General features: G+C 34.9%; 1 protein-coding gene across 1 annotated transcript in view; it reads left to right on the forward strand.

Moving 5' to 3' along the window:
• The window catches only part of UBE2R2 (ubiquitin conjugating enzyme E2 R2), an 88,630-nt gene that overhangs the window by 50,504 nt on the left and 13,496 nt on the right, over window positions 1-24,630 (forward strand). Inside the window, exons 2-3 of the mRNA XM_019734336.2 lie at window positions 12,894-12,980; window positions 23,461-23,558. Coding sequence (XP_019589895.1) covers window positions 12,894-12,980; window positions 23,461-23,558 — 185 coding nt within the window. The remainder of the gene's footprint in view (window positions 1-12,893; window positions 12,981-23,460; window positions 23,559-24,630) is intronic.

The raw sequence follows: 24,630 nt of genomic DNA on the forward strand, positions 1-24,630 counted from the left end.
CTGAGTGGTGTTCATTATTGTTGTTGCATGTTTTGTGTACCGTCATGAGAATGTCTGAGTTTGAATTAGAGCAAAGAACAAACATTAAATTTCTTGTTAAACTTGGCAAGAGTGGAAGTGAAATCAGGGACATGTTAGTCTGCGTTTATGAGGATAATGCCATGAAGAAAACGGCAGTGTGCAAATGGATTAAACATTTTTATGAGGGGAGAGAACGCGTCACTGATGAAGAGAGGTCAGGGCAACTAAGATTGAACATGGCACCTTGAGCTGAGCTGCCTCCCAGATGGCTCAGTTGGTTGGAGCGCGGGCTCTCAACCACAGATTGCGGGTTCGACTCCCGTGGTGGTGATGCGCTGTGCCCCCTGCAACTAACAACGGCAACTGGACCTGGAGCTGGGCTGTGTCCTCCACAACTAAGATTGAAAGGACAACAGCTTGACTTGGAAAAAGCCCTTGGAAATACACACTGTTCCCCAATAAAGTCCTGTTAAAAATAAAGTTCATGAAATTTTTAGAAAGAATATAATAGATACTTATTTTTATCTTATGTATTGCACCTTTTAAAATTGGTTATGCAAAACCATTTTTAACTTGTCTTCGGTACACTCTCCTAGTATAGTGTCAAAATTGGTTAGTAATTTTATCTGCTGCTGTTCATAAATGTAAACGTATGAGGTGCTAAAGATACTATGTTAATCAGGGCTGAAAGAGCTGAGAGGAAGAATCCCTGAGCACTGGAATGCCTTTTCTTGTGACTGAAAGCATGTAAGCTTTTGTTTGGAGCTCCTGTGTTCAGAAAATCAAGAACCCAGGTGTTTTATCCTGGCTATCAAGTGTCCCATCATCCTTAGAGCCTAGGTTATATAATTGGAGCGGCAAAAATGCTACATAATTGTTATTAACAGTTAAATCTATTTTTTAAAGTTGTTGTCAAAGTAATACATATAAATGGTTTGTAAAGTAATAATGTATAATCACTTGCACTGTCCCCTGTCTACCCCTGAACACTTCTCCCCAAAGACAACTAATTTGAAACTTTTCAAATGTCTTCTGCTTTTTGACCTTATATTTCTAAATATTTGTATTGCTGTTTCTTGATTTTTTTTTTTTTAGTTCATTAACTATTGAATTTTTACTACGGAAGATAAGGATTTCTTCTTACATTATGATACCACCGCATTCCACAGACACACTCATTAGCTCTCTTTCCCTTGCAATAGTTTAATTTAATTTTGGTTTAGGTTAATTTTCAGTGTTGTGATATGACTATGTAAATAATAGTCCCAGTTGAGCCATGTCATATACCTTTTTCCCCCAGGTGTAATGTTTTGTTTCTGGTGGAATTGATTGACCTACCCACCTCCTCTTTACTTAGTTTCCTAAAGTACTCTAAACTCTGCCGGAAGTATAATTCTATCTTCAGAATGTTCAAATACACAAGGTTATCGTATTTGAATGCTCTAATTAAAATATGACAAACATTTTAAATTTTATCAAATTTATCAAATCTCTGCCAGAGCCCTTTCTGTGCTCCCTTCCAGAACTGTCTTCCCACGTCACAGAATAATCCTGATTTCTAAAAGCATAGATTAGTTTTGTCTATTGTTGAATTTCATTATAAATAGATTCGTGAGTATGAATCTGTTTTATGTCTGGCTTCTTTCAAAGTTATGTTTATGTGATTTATCCCTATTGTTATGTATAGTTGTAGATCACTTATTTTTACTGCTATATAGTATCCTATTAAATGACTGTTCCACTTATCCATTCTCCTATTGATAGCCACTTGGGTAGCTTCAGATTTTTGTCTATATGAATATTGCTACCATGTATATTACCTTCCAATTAATGCTTTTGGTGAAAATACAAACCTTTCTGTTGGATATATATCTAGAAATGGAATTTCTGAGTTATAAGCTATACTTATGTACAGCTGTAGTAGATACAAATGTTTTTCTAAAAGTGGTTTACTTTCTCACAAGCAGTATATGAGTTATTGTACTTTTGCATCCTTGACATTCTTTTCATTTTAGGTACTGTTATAAATTTGCATTTCCCTAATGACTACTGAAGTTGAACACCTATCTTTATTTTTGAATTTATTTCTTGGCATTTGGATATCCTCTTATGAAGTGCCAGTTTAAATCTTTTGTCCATTTGTATTATTTTGTCTTTTTTATTAATTTGTAGGAGTTCTTCCCCTCCTTCTCCCCGCCCCCACTCCGGTTCAAGCCATTGTTTCTCAGTCTAGTTATGTAGGGCACAGCTTCCTGGCCCATGCTGGTATTATGAGCCTTGCGCTCCCCCTGCCCCCCTCAGTTGGTCGCCAGTCGTCAATTGGCCGCTCACAGCATCTCATGGCAGTTCTCACTGGCTGCTCATGGTAGCCCAGGGCAGCACACCGCAGCACACCGCAGCCCACAGCAGCACACGCCAACCTCCAGCTGCTCACGGCAGCCCAGCTCCATGGAGAGCTGTTGTTCACCATCTTAGCTGTAGAGGGCGCAGGTCACTGGCCCATGTGGGAATCGAACTGGCGACCTCAGCGTTAGGAGCACGGTGCTCCAACCACCTGAACCACCAATTTGTGGGAGTTCTTTATATACTCTGGATATAATTCATTTGTTGAATATATGTATTGTGAATACCTTCTCCCGCCCTGTGGCTTGCTTGTTCTCAGTGATGTCGTTTGATGAACCAGAAGTTCTTAGTTTTAACAAAGGCAAAATTTATCAGTGTTTTCTTTTGTGGTTAGTAAATCCTATTTAAGAATTTTTGTCTACTCCAATGTCATGAAGATTCCTTTTTGTGTATGTGTGATAAAATATATGTTAAGTGTACATATAGTTCAGTGGCATTAAATACATTCACATTGTTGTGTAGCAGTCACCACCATCCATATCCAGAATGTTTTCATCTTCTCAAACTGAAATTTTAACCATTGAACAATAAGGCCCCATTCCCTGCTCCCCTTAATCCCCAGCAACCACCGTTCTATTTTCTGTCTCTCATTTTGACTATTCTAGGTAACTCATATAAGTAGAATCATACAGTATTTGTCCTTTTATGACTGGCTTGTTTCACTTAGCCTAATATCATCTAGGTTCATTCATGTTTGTAGCATGTGGCCGAATTTCCTTCCTTTTTAAATCTGAATAGCCCATTGTATGTATGTACTATATTTTGTTTATCCATTGATGGATACTTTGGTTGCTCTCACCATTTGGCTATTATGAATAACTTTCTGTGAACATGGGTATGTAAATATCTGTGTTGCTGCATAATGTGGTAATTCTATTTTTAATTTTTTGAGGAACCACCACACTGTTTTGTGTAGTGGCTGCACCATTTTACATTTCTACTAGCACTGAACATTTCCAACTTCTCTACATCTTCACCAGCATTTGTTTTGTTTTGGTAACAGCCATCCTAATGGGTGTACAGTGGTGTATCATTGTGGTTTTGATTTACATTTCCCTAATGACTGTTGATATTGAACATCTTCTTATGTACTTATTGGCCATTTGTATATTTTTTTGGCGAAATGTCTATTCAAGTCCGTTGTCTAGTTTCTAATCCAGGTGTTTTGTTGTTAAGTTTTAGTTCATTATATATTCTGGATATTAATTCCTCATCAGTTACATGCTTTGAAAATATTTTCTCCCTTTTGTGGGTTGCCTTTTCATTCTGTTGATAGTGTCATTTAGCGCCTAAAAGTTTTTAATTTTGATGTAGTCCAGTTTGTTTTATTAATATTTCTTTTGTTGATGTGCTTTTCATATCATATCCTAGAAATATTGCCAAATCCCATATTGTGACGTTTTCTCCCTGTTTTCTTCTATGAGTTTTATAATTTTAGGTCTTATGTTTAGATCTTTAATCCATTTTGAGTTAATATTTGTATATGGTGTAAGGTAAGGGTCCAATTTCATTCTCCATGTACATATCCAGTTTTCCTATCATCATTTGTTGAAAAGACTGTCCCTGCCCATTGAATGATTTTTGCCCCCTTGTCAAAAAATCATTTGATCGTACACATATGAGGGTTTATTTCTGGGCTCTCTATTCCATTAATGTATATGTCTGTCTTTATGCTAGTATCATATTGTCTTGATTACTGTAGCTTTATGTATAGTAAGTTTTGACATCAGGAAGTATGAGACCTCCAACCTTGTTCTTTTCCAGATTGTTTTGGCTGTTTGGAGTCCCTTGAGATTTCACATGAATTTTAGGGTGGATTTTTCTATTTCTGCAAAAATCATAATTGGGATTTTGATAGGGATTGTTTTGAATCTGTAGATCGTTTTGAGTAGAATTGACATTTTAAGAATATTAAGTTTTCCAACCCATGAACATGGGATGTCTCTTCACTTATTTGTGTCATCTTTAATTTCTTTCAACAACATTTTGTAATTTTCAGTGTACACTTCTTTTACCTTCTTGGTTAAGTATATTCCTAAGTATTTTATTCTGGTGTTTTTCTTTGCTATTCTGATGCTATTGTAAACGGAATTGTTTTCTTGATTTGTGGATTAATTGATACAGAAATGCAACATTTTTTGGCAACTGATTTTTGGATGTTGATTTTGTATCCTGCAACATTGCTGAATTTGTTTATTCTGTTTTTATTTTGTGTGGAATCTTCAAGGTTTTCTACTTATGTTTGCAAGCATAATTTTACTTCTTCCTTTCCAATTTAGATACCTTTTATTTCTTTTTCCTTGTCTAATTGCTCTGCCTAAGACTTCCAGCATGAAGATGTTCTTTTATGTTTCTTCCTAGAAACTATAGTTTTAATTTTGCGCTTAGGTTTATGGTTCATCTGTAAATGATTTAAGACAAGAGTCAAGGTTAAGTTTTCTATGTAGATATCCAGTTGCACCAGTACCATTTATTGAAAATACTATCCTTTCTCTCACTCAATTGCAGTGTTGGCCTTTGTTGTAAACTAGGTGATCTTACATATGTCTATTTTTGGACCTCTCTTCTATTCCTCTGTTTTTCTGTGGTAAGTCTTGAAATCTAGTAATGTATGCCTACAACTAACTTTATTCCTTTTCAGATTGTTTTTGGCTGTTCTATGTCCTTTGTATTTTTCACATGAATTATAGTATCAGCTTATCAATTTCCACAAGAAAACTTACTGGAATTTCATTCAGTCTATAGATCAATTTGGGGACAGTGGACACCTTAATAATATTGAGAGTTTTAGTCTATGAATGTGGTATATCTTTCTGCTTATTTAGGTCTTTTTAATTTTTCTCATCAGTGTTTTATAGTTTTCAGTATAAAGATCACACACATTTTCCTGTAGGCTTATCCCTAGATAATGTTTTTCTAGTTTTATTGAGATACAATTATATTAGTTTAAGGTGTGTAACAATGATTAAATAGGAGTACATATTGTGAAATGATTACCACAATAGATATAGTTAACATCCGTCACCTCATGTAGTTACAGACATTTTTCTTGTGAGAACTTTTAAGATCTACTCTCTTATCAAGTCTCAAATGTACAGCACAGTATTGTTCACTATAGTCACCACAGTGTACAGTACATTCCCAGAACTTAAAACTGAAAGTTTGTACCTTCTGACCACCTTTTCTGCCACACCCCCTCCCCTGCTTTTGGCAATTTCCATTCTGTTCTCTGTATCTATGAGTTTGTGTATGTTTGTTTTTATTTCACCTAGTACAGTGCCCTTCAGATCTATCTGTTTTCGCAAGAGGCACGTTTTCCCCTTTTTAAATGGCTGTATTAAATTCGTGTGTGTGTGTGTGTGTGTGTGTACACATATACATATACACACCACATTTTCTTTATCCATTCATCTGTTGACGGACAGTTTAGGTTGTTTTCATATCTTGGCTATTGTAACGATGCTACAGATTTTATTTTAAATGATACTGTTTAATTTTTTTCTCAATATTTGTTGCTATAATATAATCATTTTTTGTGTAATTACTTTGTGTTCAGTGCTCTTCTAAATTATCGATTATAATACTTTATAGATTCTGTTGGGTATTGTACATAATTATGGCTTTGCGGGGAGGGGAGTGAAGCATCTGTTTTGATAGCTTCCAAGAAAGGATACCATTGGGAGGTAATATTGAGACTTAATATATCTAAAAATGCATTTACTTGATCTTTATAATTGAATGATAGCTTTGCTGAGTGTAGAGTGAGAGGTTTAAAATAATTGTTCCTCAGAATTTTGAAGGCATTGTCCTCTCTCCAGTGTTGCTGTCGAGAAGTTTCACGTGATAAGATTTTTTTTCTCTATGGAACCTTTCCCCACTCAGTTTCATTGAGGTATAATTGACACATAACATTGTGTAAATACTCTGTGGAATCATATAGGCTCTTCTTTTTGTCCCCAGTGTTCTGAAATTTCACAATGATATGTGGTGGTGTAGGTCTTTCTCATTCATTGTGTTGGGCATCAGTTGATTTTGTCTACTTGTATCTTTGGTTTTAGAAATTTTTCTTACATGATTTTCTCTTTTTTAAACTCCACTTATATGAATGTTGACCTTCCTGGACTGGTCTTTTAATTTTTTTTCTCCTTATTTTTCATATTTGCTTTTCTTGCTCTTTTTTTGGAAGTATCTTCAGTTCTGTCTTATAGCCCATATACATGTATGTGCATGTGTGTATTTCCTTTTTGCTATCATAGTTTTAATTTTTTGAGAATATTTTTTGTTATTTGTCCCTTCCCCCCTTCTTTGACCTCCTTATTATATGGATTCTGTTTCTCAACATTCTGAGAATATTAAATTTTTTTGAGGTTTTTTTGCTTCAAGGTGTTGTTACGTCTTTTAAATTTTTTCTTTTAAGTCACTGTATTAAGGTATAATTGACATGTTTTGTTTTGGTTTTGTTTTTTTCTATGGGGGATGGTCAACTACCTCAGAGAAGAATCCTTTCTTCTACCTATCATGTATAGGCCTGATTGACAGCCTTTTAAGACCCAGGTGGAAAAAGGAATTCCAGGATCTTACCATTTAATAGTGAGATTTTCCCTGTTCTCAGTTTGTTTTCCCCACACTCAGCTCTACTCGGTTCATCCACGGTGGAGAGTAAACCTCACCCTCTGTTAGCGTGGTGTGGGCTAGTCACTGATCAGCACAGGGCGAGATTCTAGGATCTAACTACTCTTGATACAGATTTTTGACCAGTCCTCCTGTTTTCAGCACTACTTCACTTGGTGCCTCTAATTTCTGAAGTTTTCCGTGGTTCTGTGGAAGGAAGTAAGCCTACTCCTTTGCTTCCTGACCACCAACCTGGTTTTAAATTCTCTTTGGTTCTTCTAAATTTGTTACCATTTACCCTTCTGCTCTCCAGCTTCCAAAATTTTGATGTCTTTGTGTTATCCCATTTGGAGTTCAGTAAGAGCAACAGGGATTTTCTGTTATTTATAGTTCATTTTAATTTTAGGATAATTAGATGTAGTATTATAGTAATGCTAAATTAAATTTTTTAGATTGGTATTTTTAATCAATGAAGACTCATACTTTCTTAATTTTAAAGCCTGTGGCACATATTACAATATCACTAGGTATAGTACTCACTCTATTCTTCATATACTATTACTGAACAATTTTAAAGTTTATATTGGTGGTTGGCAGACTTTTGAAACTTTCAGCAAGTTAATAAGAAAACATGTTTTGATTGCTTTTGCTGTCATGTTGGAAACGTTATCCTATAGCAGATGTAAGCTGATGACATAGCAGAAAAACTCAGTGGGAATGTCCTCATCTCACACAAACTCTGGGCATGAATCCAAATGCAGCAGTAAACACTCCGTTTGGTGTCAACTGAACTATTACCAAGTATAGTTGTGTTTAACACAGGGAAACTTCTTTTTAACCTATTTAAAATAGTATGTTAATAACCAGGTAGCAGGAATAGTTAGAATACATTTTACTATTCGTATGTTTTTTGTCATGGATGAAATTTTGTATGAAAATAATTAGTAGGATAAAATTAACTTTAATACTGCATATTGGGGGTTAGTAAAATTTTGTTCCATGCCAATGTGTTATTTTATTTTCTAAATTACTTTTTGGTCTCTTTTTCTTTGCCCAGATATTTTTTGTTTTTTGTAATGTGTTATATTTGGGGAGAATAAAGAGTCAAGGAAAGTTATACTGAGAGCATATTAAGTTAAAAAGAAGATCTTGAGAGGAGCTAAGGAGTGTGAGAAAGGGTGGGCAGAAAAGCTAGAGCATGAGGAGACAGTGGAATTGGAGAAGTCCAGGAAATAAAATGGTTCAAGAAGACAAAATGATAAACACGGGGAAATGCTTCTTGGTAGTCAAAGACGTGGGCTAGAAAAACTCTGTTCCTCAATTATTCATCAACATTTGTGGCTACATATACGGCTCAAAAACTTTTTTTTAATACATTTTATTGGGGAACAGTGTGTTTCTCCAGGGCCCATCAGCTCCAAGTCGTCCTTCAATCTAGTTGTGGAGGGCACAGCTCAGCTCCAAGTCCAGTTGCCGTTTTCAGTCTTTAGTTGCAGGGGGTGCAGCCCACCATCCCATGAGGGAATTGAACCGGCAACTCTATTGTTCAGAGCTCATGCTCTAACCAGTTGAGCCATCCGGCTGCCCCATACAACTCACTTTTAAACTTAACAACTGAGTGATGAAAAGAAATGATGTATATAAAGCATTTAGCCCAATGCCTGCCACCTAGTAAGCCCTTATAAGTATTATTTATCACCACTTCCACCTATCATTTTTGCCTATTTCTTCAATCCAGACAACTGATAATAGTTTTCTGAAAAATCGTCCTTGATTTTTCCCTTTCCTTTATTCCCAAAATCAAGTCAATCACTAGGTCTCATTGATTATACTTCCTAGATGTATCAAAGTAAATCTTCTTGTGTTCATTCCTGTTGTCTCTGCCTTTGTTCTCATATGTAAGCCTATCTACATTCTTTTCCTTCTACTTTTAGGTCCCCTTTTCACTTTGGCCTCAATTTGGCTCACGTAGCAGCACCCTTGTGTAAATCTTCCCAAATCATCTCAGACAGTTTGCATTTCTTTCACATTGCACTCTAGCACCTAGGAGAGCACTTAACTTGTAATCCTTTATTTGCATGTCTGTTTTTTCAGTTAGACTGTAGCCATTCCAGGGTAGGGGTAGTGTTATAACTATCTTTGTTTCCCACCTCCCACCATTGGTACCTGACAACCTGATAGGTTTTTAGCAATGTGTTGAATGATTGAAAAGTTGAAAATATTAGCATAAACGCTCAGTTTCTGAATAACTGAAAATAGATGTCTGGTGAGTACAGTGATTTCATTGAGGGTACACTCAAGAGTGCTCTGAGCATTTTAGAGAAGGCATATGCGTTAATGATACAGAAACTATTTTGGAGGTATTTGTCCTTGTGAGTTTGCAAGTTAGTGAAGAAAGATATAAGGAGTTGCCTGAAAAAATCTCTCAGAATCTAAATTACTTCTTTAACAATTGTATATTTTTAGGTGTAATCTTTCCTATTTATTTCCTGCACTTCTTTTTTTCAAATGTATGTTTCAATTACAGTTGACATACAATATTGTATTAGTTTCAGGTGTACAACGTAGTGATTAGACATTTATATACCTTACAAAGTAATCACCCTGGTAAGTCTAGTACTCATCTGACACCATACATAATTATTAGTGTTATTGACCATATTCCCTATGCTGTCTTTTACATCCTGTAACTGTTTTTATAACTGGCAATTTGTACTTCTTAATCTCTTTCACCTCTTCCACCCATCCTGCCCCATCTGGCGACCACCAATTTGTTCTCTGTATCTATGAGTTTGTATCTCTTTTGTTTGTTTATTTTGTTTTTTAGATTCCACATATAAGCAGATCATACAGTTTTTTTTTTTTCTCTGACTTATTTCACTGAGCAAAATACATTCTAGGTCCATCTATGTTGTTGCAAATGGTAAGATGTCATTCTTTTTTACGGCTGAGTAATATTCCTTTGTGTATATGTACCACATTTTCTTTACCCACTCGTCTACCGATGGACACTGAGTTGCTTCCATATCTTGGCTATGTAACTAATGTTGCAGTGAACATAGGGATGCATAGCTCTTTTCGAATTAGTGTTTTGGATTTCTTTGGATAAATACCCAGAAGTGGGATTGTTGGGTCATGTGAGTTCTGTTTTTCATTTTTGGAGGAACCTCTGTACCTTTTTCCATAATGGCTGCACCAATTTGTAATCCCACCAACAGTGCCCAAGGGTTCCCTTTTCTCCACTCCTGGTCAACACTTGTTGTTTGTTGATTTTTTGATGATAGCCATTCTGACAGCTGTGAGGTGATATCTCATTGTGGTTTTTAATTTGTTTTCCCCTGATGATTATTGACATTGAGCATCTTTTCATATGTCTGTTGGCCATCTGTATGTCCTCTTTGGAGAAATATCTGTTCAGATTCTCTGCCCATTTTTTAATTGGATTGTTTGGGTTTTTTTGGTGTTAAGTCGATGTTAAGTGGGCGTTCCTTTATATATTTTGGATATTAACTCCTTATCTGATGTATCATTGGTGAATAGCTTCTCCCATTCAGTAGGCTATCGTTTTGTTTTGTTGATGGTTTCCTTTGCTGTGCAAAAATTTTTTAGTTTGATGTAGTCCCATTTGTATATTTTTCTTCTGTTTTCCTTGCCTGGGGAGACATATCCAAAAAAATATTTCCGAGAGTGATGTCAAAAAGCTTATTGCCTATGTTTTCTTCTAGTTTTATGGATTTGGGTCTTACCTTAAAGTCTTTAATCCATTTTGAGTTTATTTTTGTATATGGTGTAAGAAAGTGATCTAGTTTCACTTTTTTGCCTGTATTTGTACAGTTTTCCTAATGCCATTTTATTGAAGAGATTGTCTTTACCCCATTGTATATTCTTGCCTGCTTTGTTGTATGAGTAGATTAGTTGACCATATAGGCATGGGTTTATTTCTGGGCTCTCTATTCTGTTCTGTTGATTTTTGTGTCTGTTTTTATGCCAATGCCATGCACACATTTTTTTGGGAAAAATAATGCTGTACTTCTCTATTATAGTAAAAATTTAATATGTAAAACTTACTGGATTTTTTCTTATTAAAAATATTCTAGATTCTTAGGAATTTGTCAGAGCTTTTCAAAGCCTTTATGGAAATCTCATATGCCAGCTTTTTCTACTAAATTTTTTGGTTAGTCTATTGTTTGACCTAAAGAGCAAGTGAGGTCTTATAGGGAACAACCAGAAAGGTCAAATTATGACAGTTTTTTGGGAGTAAAGTTTTGAAGAAGTTCCAACTCATTCTGGTCTTCACTTTGAATGTGAGCTTTAAGGCTACTATGGCTCTGGAGAGCAAGACAGGAGATTAAGGCAAGTTAAAAGACCACAAAGCTGACTGTTGTTATTGAGGTTCAGCTGTTTTTCTTTTCTTTTCTTTTTTTCTTTCTTTCTTTTTTTTTGTTAATTGGGGGAGGGGAACAGGACTTTATTGGGGAACAGTGTGTACTTCCAGGACTTTTTTCCAAGTCAAGTTGTTGTCCTTTCAGTCTTAGTTGTGGAGGGTGCAGCTCAGCTCCAGGTCCAGTTGCCGTTGCTAGTTGCAGAGGGCGCAGCCCACCATCCCTTGAGGGGTGCGAGGAATCGAACCCGGCAACCTTGTGGTTGAGAGGATGCCGTCCAACCAACTGAGCCAATCCGGAGGCAGCTCAGCTCAAGGTGCCGTGTTCAATCTTAGTTGCAGGGGGCACTGCCCACCATCCCTTGCGGGAGTCGGGGAATTGAACTGGCAACCTTGTGGTTGAGAGCCCACTGGCCCATGTGGGAATCGAACTGGCAGCCTTCGGAGTTAGGAGCACGGAGCTCTAACCGCCTGAGCCACTGGGCCGGCCCTCAGCTGTTTTTCTTGAATAGATACTCCCTGAATTGCTGCAAGCCTTTGGTTATTTTTCTAGATTCTGAAGTTGATTCTTATAATTTTGCCAGTTTTCTCATTGCTTTTATCGAAGAACGAATTTTTGAGGATCCTGACTACCATTTTCACTAATGTCCTTAGCTTATTTACACTTAGCTTGTTCTTTCATTCTCTTCCTCACTGTCTTTTACTGGTATTATTAGATGAAACTTTCTGGATTTCTTTGTATTTGAAATATGAGGTACTGCCAATGACATTCACTGCAGCAATATTTACAATAGCAAAAGATTAAAAAGAACCCAAATGCCCCAAAAATAAAGAAATGTTTTTTTTAAATGATTCCTCTATATATCCATATGATGGAACATTATACAGATACCAACAATCATACCTTTGAAGACAATTTTATGACATAGGAACATTTTTATGATATGATATAGATGGAAAAAACAGATTATAAAATACAGTATATTCGAATTTTTGAAAATAAGTTTTGTAAAGAAATAAGTATATGTATGCACCAAAAATCTACCATAAGGAGCTTTTATCAAAATGGTAGCATTTATTATTTCTGGGTAGTGATGAAATTATGTGAACAAAAAAACATTTGTGCTGTATTCTGTATCATAAGGTTGCATTAATTGTTTTTGTTATAAAAATAAAATGTAATAACTAATGTGACACACCATATTACTGTTTTCATTCACGTGAGTTCAATTAAAAATTATGTGGCTATTGAGTTTTGGGGATTTAACATAAACTTATAAATATTTGAAGAGATGCTGCAAGAACATGTTAATTAATTATAACTCTGGTATTCGGGCTAGCAAAATATATAGGAGTTATTTTAATCCTGAGTCTATAGAAAGGAGTTCTGTTTCATTGCGCTGTAATACAGTCAACTGCTAGGCAGGTGAATAATCTGTAATCTCATTTATTAGCATTTTGTGTTTTTTCTTTTCAGGCGCATATTAAATTTCCTATTGACTACCCATATTCACCACCTACCTTCAGATTCTTGACCAAAATGTGGCACCCCAACATTTATGAGGTAAGAGACATCTATCAAATTTCTCCAGAGATTTATTTTTTAGATACAGTCTTTTAAAATAGCCTTTATATCTGAGTATGCTATGGTGGTTGTGCCAAAGCTACAAAGGACTATTCATGTTTCCTACTTTTCGTTAGTTTAATTGTTCAAAATGGAGGGTAATTTCATACTACCAGTGTGTATTATAGTTAATTTAAGATTGAGGCTTTAAGTTTTTGCTACTCATTGCTAAGATTATAATGCATGTGTTAACATTTGCATTTTTTAAATTTAGTAGACAGTCATACATACTTATTTGTGTACTGATCCTCTAACTTCACAGCAAGGGTCACCTGTAGCTATGATCAGAGATGCAGCTTTTTGGGGGAGGGTTTGTTACTATATTTGGTTTGCAGAGCAGTTGAGGACCTCTTTTGGAATATCTCCAAAGTGAGGTTCTTTTACTGGACAAGTACATGTGCCTGGGGTAATCATTTCTACATTTGTTGATGAAATATACTTAACTTTGGGCTAACATAAGGATGCTATAATGATGCATTATGTTTCTCAGAAAAATATGTCACAGCCCACTAAAATATCCTTTGCCATTCTGTTATCTTTTTCTTTGCAATAGGGCTCTGAAGTGGTCTCATTTTATTGTAGCTGTGGTCCAAGCATTAAAATTGCTTTTTAAAATTTGCAGCCTTAGTCATATAGTCCCTTTTTGGCCTGATGGATATTGGGAAGTACCTTTGCTCCAGAAACAGCTATATAGCCTTTGAAATGCTTACAAGCAAGAAATGGAGATCTTACTCTAGGGTCCTGAATTTAGAGCTCAGTCTGTATAAATTAGCATACTGGAGCAGCTTTGTCGTTTTTCACAGCCTGCTTTTTCTGTAAGGCGTTATCTTCATTTTTCTTTCATTCTTAAAACGACAAACTGGTGCTCAAAAAGGTGATATGTAGTTACCTTTTCAGAAATAAGCTCCCAGAATATTGTTTTCTTTAGTATCATCAGTATTTGACATCATAATACAAATAAACAGTAGTGAATACCTTATAGTGTTCCATGTAAGTTATTCTGTTGTAGGAGAGAGACTATAGAAACCATTCACTGTTCCATAAGTTCAAACTGAGTTCAGTACACATAGAAATATTTTTGTGTCCCTATCCATTTAATAATCAGAAGTTCTTGCTTTCAAAACAATGTAGTATATATAGATTTTAGATAGCAAGAGAGAATTAAGAAGACTCAAGTTTTTGTCTTGCTACTGAGAACTAATTCACCTTAAAGCCATATGTTCACTTAGTTTTTATCTTAGTTATCTAAATCTCAAACTCCTCTTAAGGAATAAAAGATTCGGAGCTCTAAAGGAAGAAAGTGTAGGTTAACTACCTTTCTACTGGTTTTTTTGTGTGTGTTTTTGTTTTTTTAAACTACCTAGGTAGGCTATTTGTATAAGATTTAGTATTGGATCATTATTTTAAAAATACTTTTCATATTCATAATAAAAATTTTAACAATAAAATAATGCATGCCTATCTTATAAAATATGCAGTTGTTTTCCATGCCATAAATGTTTTGTTTTAAAAGAAGTGATGTCAGAGTTAGGAATTAAATTTGATGCAATCAAAGGGTTCATAAGAAACGCTTGTTACATTAATTCATTTACCTTTGCTACACTCTGGAAATGGTATCAGAACTGAACTTTTTGAGGGCCCATGTTAGTATTTGTGATTTTAGAGATTGTTAGGGCTCATGGTTCTTGGCCAAAGGGATATTCTTGGAAGTTGCTCTCTACTCACCCACCTATGGTAGAATACAAGGGATCTCGATGTCAAGTTTCTCTAGTCACCAAAATGTTTACTGTAGAGCTACTTATAACAGGGGTTAAAAGGGATGAACAGAAATACAGAAATACAAAAGGGAAAAACAGAAATACAAAAGCAAAAGCCTAAATTCCAAAATATAGGAATTGAAAGAGTTTTTGGTATGTTAACTTTATGAGCACTATAAATATTATGGACTGTTACTGGTAGAAAATAGTTTATTGTGTAAAGTTGTAAAAATCACAAGAGCTTTGGTGACGGTGTTAACTACGCCCACGGACACATTACTGTAGCCCCAAAAGTGATAAATACTGTTGTGTTATATGAGTGAATTTAATTATTTTAACATTTCCTGTACCATTGCCATGTTTGTGAAATTTATAAATATCAAGTGGAAACTTGGAGAACAAAAGAAATGTAACTTGTCATCAATGATTGTACTGTACAGTCTACTCCTTTCTGTTGAATGAGATAAAAAATAGTTTCCTGGTTACATGTTGTGTGATGAGAAGGAGATAGCCAATGTACCCCATTTGCTTCACATACCATGTATTAAAATGAGGTTTTTGTACACATTTTCTTCAAACCTGACAGCTATGGCAACACAAAATCTCACTACTCTTTAGTATTTATTTATTTACATTTTTTTAAATAATAGACTAATTTTTAGACTAGTTTTAGGTTTACCACAGATTGAATGAAAAGTACACAGAAATACTTAATTATTTGATGATCCTTTTAGTACTACTAGTGAGTTATAGAACATAGCATGGAACTTTATTTTTTAAATAACAAAGATTTTTATTTATTTTTTTTGAAGGAGTATACAAACCATTTTTCCTGTACATTGCTCACAGATAAATGTCATCAATGCAGCCATTAAATAAAAGTGACAGTAAGAGTGTATTTTAGACTACTTGGTAGCAATAGGAAAATATTTTGCTATTTCACTAAGGTTCTAGTTCTGAAGAGTTATACTTGATCCTAGACCCAGATGATTCTCAAAACATTATCCTAATCTCTATAGCCACCAACATTGTAAGGAGGTAGCAATTTGGCTACTGTTCTGTTATCATTAGGGCATGGTATTTTTAAATGTTATTGTTTTAAATAATGATTAAAAGTAGACCCTACTAATGGGTCTATTTTGTGCTTTTCCTAAGACATGTCATCTTAGCTTGTCTCCCATAACAAAATACCATAGGTGGGTGGCTTAACCAACAGAAATGTGTTTTCTCATAGTTCAGGAAGCTAGAAGTCCAAGATCAAGGGGCCAGCATGGTTGGTTTATGGTGACAACTCTCTTCCCGGCTTATCTCTGTGTCCTCATGTGGCTTGAGGAGAGAGAGCTAGCTAGCTAGCGCTTTGCTGTCTCTTACAAGTTTTTTAAAAGGTTATTGCCAAGTCTACAGAACCATTACTTTTTGGAATAATAAAATTTAGGCTATATAAATGGTGAATGGACCTAATTATGCATAGTTTATGAAGTTTATAATTATTTAGATGGATGATAGGCCATTAGGAATAAAATAGATAAGACCCATAATCAGCTTTTCAAAAACTGAAAGAACTGGATGTAGCTAGAGGTCCTGCATAATAAGTCCATAATTATAAATTATATTTTTAAATTACACAGAAAAGATGAGATAAAAGCTAGGATACTGTATTAGGGTTCTCCAGAGTAAAAGAACCAATGGGACATATAGAGATATACTATATGAGGAGATTTATTAAAATAATTGCCTTACATAGTTATTAAAGTCTGAGAAATCCCGCAATCTGCCCTCTGCAAACTGTAAAACTAGGGGGAGCCAATAGGGTAACTCCCCATTGGAGCCTAAAGGCCTGCGACCCAGGGAGTAGCTTGTGTAAGTTCCAGGATTGCAAGGCCCGAGAACCAGGAGTTCTGATGTCCCAGCTCAATAAGGGAGAGAGAATTTGTTCTACCTCCACATTTTTGTTTTATTTGGGCCCTCAACTGATTGGATGATGCTTGCCACATTTGGTGAGGGTGGATCTTCTTTACTCTGTCTGCTGATTCTAATACTAATCTCTTCCAGAAACACCCTCACAGACACACCCAGAAACAATGTTTTATCAGCTATCTGAGCATCACTTAACCCAGTCATGTTGACATAAAATTAACCATCCTTTTTCTCCCCTTCCTCCCTTGCCATCCCCATGTATAGTCTTTCTATATTCTATGTACATCATTATGTTCGCAAGGGGTGTAATTTGACTGAAAGTACATTTGAATCCTTGAAATAGCAAGATTTTGTAATAAGGGTTTACTCCCTTTTTAATAACAGTAAAATTATTTTTAAGTAGTAAAACAGATGGTAGCTTAGCTGGTTCTGCTTCCTCTCCTTTGATGATTCAACATATATTTCTCTTTGATTAAATTGTATTCTTTGTTTAATGGAATTATCTTTAGAGCTTCTGTGGTATTTCTTTGATATCTCTGAGAATTTATTTTAATGGTTATTCCACCCAGGAATCAAATAATGAAGCCAAAGAAATCACATTAGAATTTATTACAAAGTTATAATATTGTATTCTCTGATGATATTTCACAACTAGGACAAAACTGCTTTAGTTCATTTTTCTTAAACTCATAAATTTTAAATATGAAATTTAAAAGTTCTATAGTATTTAGAATGGTTTTTATTAAAATGCTTTGATTTTGATGTCTAGGTGTTATAAGCATACTAAAAATATTAAGTTTAAACTTACTTCTTTAAAAAATTATTTTAAAATAATTTTAGATGTGAAGAGTTTCCAGAATTGTACAGAAAATTCTCATACACCTTTTACTCAGATTCCTTGAATTTTAATATCTTAAACACCCATGGTACATTTATCAAAACTAAGACTTTAACTTTGGAACACTACTATTAAGTAAACTACAGACTTTATTTGGAATAAAGTATGGAATGGGGAACTTAAAACATATATTACTTGTCCTTGGCTGTTCTCTATTCTTCTAGGTGAGACAAACTCAATTTCTGTATTATGTTGTTAAATCACCAGAAAAAATATGCTTGAACTCTGTGATCTTAACTCACATAAAAGTGCTCAGTGGTGTGTTAAGATTTTGTTACATTATTTATTGTGTTAATTTTTTAATGTTCATTTAATAAATGGTTACAATTTACATAATTTTAGTCAGTGGTCTTTAAGAAGGGACCTGAATGAATCATTTCTCTTTTAATTCATTTAAAAATTCTTAAAATGAATATGAATGCTTTATATTTTAGAAAGTATAACCTAATATATTTTATTTGTTTTAGCTACTAGGATAAATTGACAAAAATAACTTCTCTTTGGTAACTGGTAAAATATATTTGTTTTCTTTTAATTGGTTTTATCCTTTAAAAAAGTCACTATTAATTGACTTGTAAAATATTCTGTAGTTCTAAAACATTAAAGTTTTATAGAATGTTTCTGTAGAACTCCCAAAGTCTGTATGTGAGTTTCATCTTGGTTTATATGAACCAAATACATAAGGTAGAAAGTCAACAGAAACCAGAAGACTTTGACTCTGATTTTGTGTTGAAATTTTATCTAGCAAAGGTGATTTAATAATACATGTTATTGAAAGTTTGAACTCTATGTGCTTATTTAGATTTTGCTTTTTTCCTTAAAAAAATTGGGATACCAGTTTGCTCTACGAGAATAAACATACCTTAAGGATTTAACTATAGGTACAGTAGCCGCCATTTAGAACATGCTAATATTTAGGCCACCAAATTTGTCCTTTTTCGAGTTAGATTCTGGTTTTTAAATAATTTGTGACAAGCAGGATTTTATGTATGTTTTGTAGTTGTGTTCATGGATTTGCAGATCTAATGCATTCTCTCTAACTTTAAGGTCTGGAGAAGAAGTTTCTCCAGGGAGTAATGTGCCCAAATTTGGCTGTATATCAGAATCATGTGATGTTGTTAAAAATAAATGATACTGGAGATTGCGGTTTAATTGAATTTGAATGGGGGCTATTCTAGATTGCTTTCAGTTTACATTTTAGAACTGCCTTTCTGGAGGCCTAGAACTTTCTTCTTCTTCTTGTTCTCCTCCCCCTTCCTCTCTTTGTCTTTCCTTCCCCCTCCACCCCTTACTTTTAAAAATAATTTATTGCAATGAAATTCACATACATAAAATTAACCATTTAAAGTGAACCCAATTCAGTGGCATTTACTACATTCCCAAGTTGGGCAGCTACCACCTCTGTACAGCATCTCCATCACGCCAACTGTAAAACCCCGACCCCTTAAGCAGTTTTCTTCCCATTCCTATTTTCCCCCAGTCTGTGACAACACAGAGGGTCACATATTGTATGATTCCATTTATACGAAATAGCTAGAATAGAGACAGTTTTCTGTCTCTAGATATTTCGTATAAATGGAATCATGTAATATGTGACCCTCTGTCTGGTTTTCACTTAGCATAGTGTTTTGGAGGGTCGTCCATGTTGTATAGGATGTATCAGTACTTCATTCCTCTTTATTGCTAAATAATATTCCATTGTATGTATATATCACAATTTGTTTATCCATTCATCCATTGATGGGCATTTGGTCTGTCCCCACCTTTTGAATATGTAAAAATAATGCTGCTGTGACCACATGTTTACATGTACTTGTTTAAATACCTTTTTCAGTTCTTTTGTTTATATACCTAGGGATGTAATTGCAGGACAATGGTAATTCTAGGTTTTACTTTTTGAGGAACTGCCAAACTAACTGTCCTACAGCTGACGAACCATTTCATGTTCCCTCCAGCAGTTTATGAGGGTTTCAGTTTCTCCACATCCTTTCTAACACTTGTTATTTTCCTTTTTTAAAAAAATTAATGGCCATCCTAACAGGATGTGAAGTGATATCTCATTTCGATATGCATTTTCCTAATGACTAATGATGTTGAACATTCATGTGCTTATCGGCCACTCATGTATCTTCTTTGGAGAAATGTCTGTTCAAGTCCTTTTCCCATTTTTTAATTGGCTGGTTTGTCTTTTTGTCTTTGAGTTGTATGGATCTTAAATCCTTATCAGATATATGGCTTGCAACTATTACCCCCCATACCTATAGTTTGTTTTTTCACTTTATTGATAATGTCCTTTGCACAAAAGCTTTTCATTTTGATGAAGTCTTATTTTTTTGTTGTTGTTGCTCATGCTTTTGGTATCATATCTAACCTGTGACCAAACCGAACGTCATGAAGATTTATCCCTGTTTCTTTTTAAGAGTTTTATGATTTTTGCTCTTAGACTTTTTTTTTTTAATTTAATTTTGTATGTGATGTAAGGTAGGAGAGTCCAACTTCATTCTTTTGCTTTTGGAAATCCAGTTGTCCAGGCATCATTTTTTGAAGAGACTGTTATTTTCCCATTGAGTGGACTTAATTAGCATCCTTGCCAAAAATCAGTTGATCATAGATGTATAGGTTTTTTTGTGGATTCTTTGTGGATTCCATTGGTCTATCATTATGCTAATTCTAAACTGTCTTGTTGACTGTAGCTTTATAGTAAGTTTTGAAATCAGGAATTGTGAGTCCTCTAACTTTATTCTTTTTCAAGATTGAGTTAGCCACTGTGGATCCCTTAAATTTCTATGTAAATTTTAGGATCAGTTTGTCAATTTCTGCAGAAAGGGAAGCTAGGAATTTGATTGGTATTTTGTTGAATCTGTAGATCAAATTGGGGAATATTGCCATCTTAACATTAAATCTTTCTATCCATGAACACCGGATATATTTCTATTTGTTTAGGTCTTCTTTAATTTCTTTTAGCAATGCTTTCTAGTTTCTTGTGTACAAGTCTTTCACCTCCTTGGTTAGATTTATTCCTAGGTATTTTGTCCTTTTAGATGCTGTTGTACATGGAATTGTTTTCTTAATATCCTTTTTCAGGCATTAATTGCTGGTGTATAGAAATAAAACTGACTTTTGAATGTTGATTCTATCCTGCAACTTTGTTGAATTTGTTTATTAGCTCTATGTATTTATTAATAGCTTTCTTATGAATTCTTTGGAATTTTTTGTCATTTGCAAATGGAAATAGTTTTACTTCTTCCTTTCCAGTTTGTATGCCTCCCCGCCCCCTTTCTTTTTCTTCTCTAATTGCTCTGGCTAGAACTTGAAGGACACTGTTAAATAGCAGTGGTGAGAGTAGGTATCTTTGTCTTGTCCTTGATTTTAGAAGTAAAACTTTCCCCATTGTGTATGATGTTAGCGCTGGGTGTTTCATAAATACCCTTTATAATGTTAAGATAGTTCCCTTTTATTTATAGTTTTCTGAGTATTTTTATCATGAAATAGTGTTGGGTTTTGTCAAATGCTTTGTCTGCATCAGTTGAGATGCTCGTCTTTTAATAAGTCATTTCTAAGTACGAATCTGTTATGTCAACCTACTACTCAAATTTTATTTATACATATACTAAACTCAGTAACATACTCCTCTGGCCTAATTTTTATGCTCTATATTTCATTCAAACTAGGTTCTTCACTACTTTGGTAAATAGAATAATGGTCCCTCAGAGATGTCCACTGCTATTCCCTGGAATTTGTGATATATTAGGTTACATGTTAAAGAGTAATTAAGGTTGTATTCAGCTGACCTTAAAATAAAGAGATTATGCTGGATCATCCAGGTGGGCCCATTATAATCACAAGGGTCTTTTAAAGTGGAAGAGGTAGGCAGAAAATGACAGTGAGGGGCTATGTGACTTTGGAAGAAAGCCCCATAGAAATACAACAATGCTTGCTTTGAGGATTTGGGCCAAGAGCAAAGGAATGTGGGTGGCCTTTAGAAGCTAGAAAGGACAAGGAAAGGGATTCCTAGAGCCTCCAAGAAGGAATACATTGCTGCCAACACATTGCTATTAGCCCTGTGAGAGCAGTGTCAGACTTTGACCTACAGAACTGTAAAATAATAAATTTGTGTTGTTTAAAGCCACTAAATTTATGGCATTTGTTTACAGTAACATTACAAAACAAATACAACTACCCAAGCATATTTTATTCTAACATTTATATGTTGGTTTATTTCTCCAGGGAAACTCTAAATTTCCCTTAGGTTATTAAAAATTGTACTCATTATTCAAGGCCCATCTCAAAGGTTCTTCAACCACTGACCCTTTCATTCTTCCACACACCTTATAGGTAATCTCTGTCCACATATACCTAGCTTCTCTCCTGGTTTCTCTCATGCTTTTTTACCATTCTTGTGACATCTAACAATAATACAGAGTCTTAGAATATTTTTTTAAATTTTAAGTAAGAGTTTATTTGAGCCAAACTCGAGAATATATTATTTGGTATTGACTTTATTAAAATTTTACCCTCGTTTAAAAAAAATGGTCTGATATCTTGATGTGGTTGTGTATCTGCATATGTCTAAATTTGGGTTGTATATGTAAGATTTTTGCGCATTACATAGTTATACCTCTAATTTTAAAAAATTGGAATCTTATCTTTAATTTTAGAACAAGAGATAGGCGACTTTATCTTACTCAATTCTTTCTATTGAATAGAAGTCTGTTTTGCATATGGTAAGCAATCCATATGTGTTTGACTTACATGTACTGTGGATTAGGTCCTATAATTTAAATTTACAAACCAAAACATTAAAACTTTATAGGGGAATTCTTCTATCTATATACTGAGGGTGTTACAATTAAGTTGTTGTGAGGCATATTTTCAGTTTATAGAAACCATAGTTATTAAAACTGTGATACTAAAGTTGATTATAGCATCTCTATGCAGATTTTAAGCAAGGCCAGATTTTTGTTTGTTTCTTTTCATGGACTTTAAGTACAGATGTATCTGAAAATAGAGATATTTAATTGCTTCTCAAGACTCTTGAATCTTGATTTATCATATTTGTCTATTTCTATGTTGAAATGATTTTTTAGAAGGATGGTACTACAGACATAATGTTTCTTTTTTAACTAAAAATGTACACCTTGGAGATTGGTCAAAAATAAATATTTACAATATAAAAAAGTTTAATTCCTTTTTTTTAAGATTTTTTTTTTTTATTGGGGAAGGGGAACAGTACTTTATTGGGGAACAGTGTGTACTTCCAGGCCTTTTTTTCAAGTCAAGTTGTCCTTTCAGTCTTAGTTGTGGAGGGTGCCGTTCAGCTTCAAGTTGTTGTCCTTTCAGTCTTAGTTGTGGAGGGCGCAGCTCAGCTCCAGGTCCAGTTGCTGTTGCTAGTTGCAGGGGGCGCAGCCCACCATCCCTTGAGGGAGTCGAATCGGCAACCTTGTGGTTGAGAGGATGCACTCCAACCAACTGAGCCATCCGGGAGCTCAGCGGCAGCTCAGCTCAAGGTGCCGTGTTCAATTTTAGCTGCAGGGGGCGCTGCCCACCATCCCTTGTGGGACTTGAGGAATTGAACTGGCAACCTTGTGGTTGAGAGCCCACTGGCCCATGTGGGAATCGAACCTTCAGCCTTAGGAGTTGGGAGCACGGAGCTCTAACCGCCTGAGCCACCGGGCCGACCCATAAAAAAGTTTAATTCTTAACGCTGATTCCCAATGTGAAGAAAAAGCAGTTTTTCCCCTAATGATAAGAAAACAAGTTTTGTGGGAGAAAAGAAATTTCAGCAGAACTGATGTTCTTTTTTTATATCATTTTTGCGTATTTACTGAATATGATATTTGTCTTGTAGAATGGAGATGTGTGCATTTCAATTCTTCATCCACCTGTAGATGACCCACAGAGTGGTGAACTGCCCTCCGAAAGGTGGAATCCTACTCAGAATGTCAGGTAAGGGGTTACATAAGGAATAATCTGGTTTTTAGGTGGTTCTTAAGATTGAATATTATCTTTTAACAAGTACAAAAGAATGCTTTTTACACTTGGTTGTTTCATCTTCTGTTAGAGCTTTAAGTAGCATGTAAGTATCATTTTGAAGAGTTCTATTTATGGAGCATCAGTGCATAAGTTAGTCATTTCTCTGTGGTCACCTTGGAAGAATTTTTCTGTCTGAATTCTTCCTCTTTCATTGTCTTAAGTTCCATCCTATGTCTTTGGATCTCATGACTTAGGTGTTTTGGATTGGTTGCTTCTTTATTCTAGGATTCTTACTATTTTTTTGCAGAAATGTCCTAGTCTTTACAAACTGAAAACTGACTTTACATACTGCTTTTAAAAGAGCTTCCATCATCTGTTGTTTTTTCTTTGTTTTATTAATATATATGTGGATATTCTTATGATTTGGAAGGCTTGTATATTTCTTGTGATTTCCTTTGATTATCTGTTGATTGATCTGTTGCTCTATCTATCTAGATGATGGATATTTAGTCATCTGTTTCTTTAATAGTATTCTATATATGTTGCGGTTGGTCACATGAACATCGTGTACAAGTTTTTACATGTATGCATGTTTTCATTTCTTTGGATATATACCTGGGAATCAAATTACTGAGTCATATGGTAACTCAATGTTTTACTTTTTTAAGAACTGCCAGCATGTTTTCATGGCTGCACTAAGTAGTACATTCCCACCAGCAGTGTGAGAGAATTCCAATTTCTCCACATCTTCATTAACATTTATTATCTGTGGGTTTTTTTGTTTGTTATAGTCATTCTAGTTGGTGGACATGGTATTTCATTGTGGTGTTTGTCGTCAATGATTTTTTTAAATTTTTAATTAGGAAACAGTGTTTTTCTATCATGTCAAGTCATTTTTCAATCCAGCTGTGGGGGGTGCAGCTCAGTTCCAAGTCAGGTTGTTGCTTTCAATCTAGTTGTGGAGGGTGCAGTTCACTGGCTCATGTGGGACTCGAACCTGCGACCTTGTTGTTAATGAGCAACACGCTCTAACCACTGAGCCAAC

Source organism: Rhinolophus sinicus, linkage group LG04 (genome assembly GCF_036562045.2).
Source record: "Rhinolophus sinicus isolate RSC01 linkage group LG04, ASM3656204v1, whole genome shotgun sequence".
Lineage (NCBI taxonomy): Eukaryota > Metazoa > Chordata > Mammalia > Chiroptera > Rhinolophidae > Rhinolophus > Rhinolophus sinicus.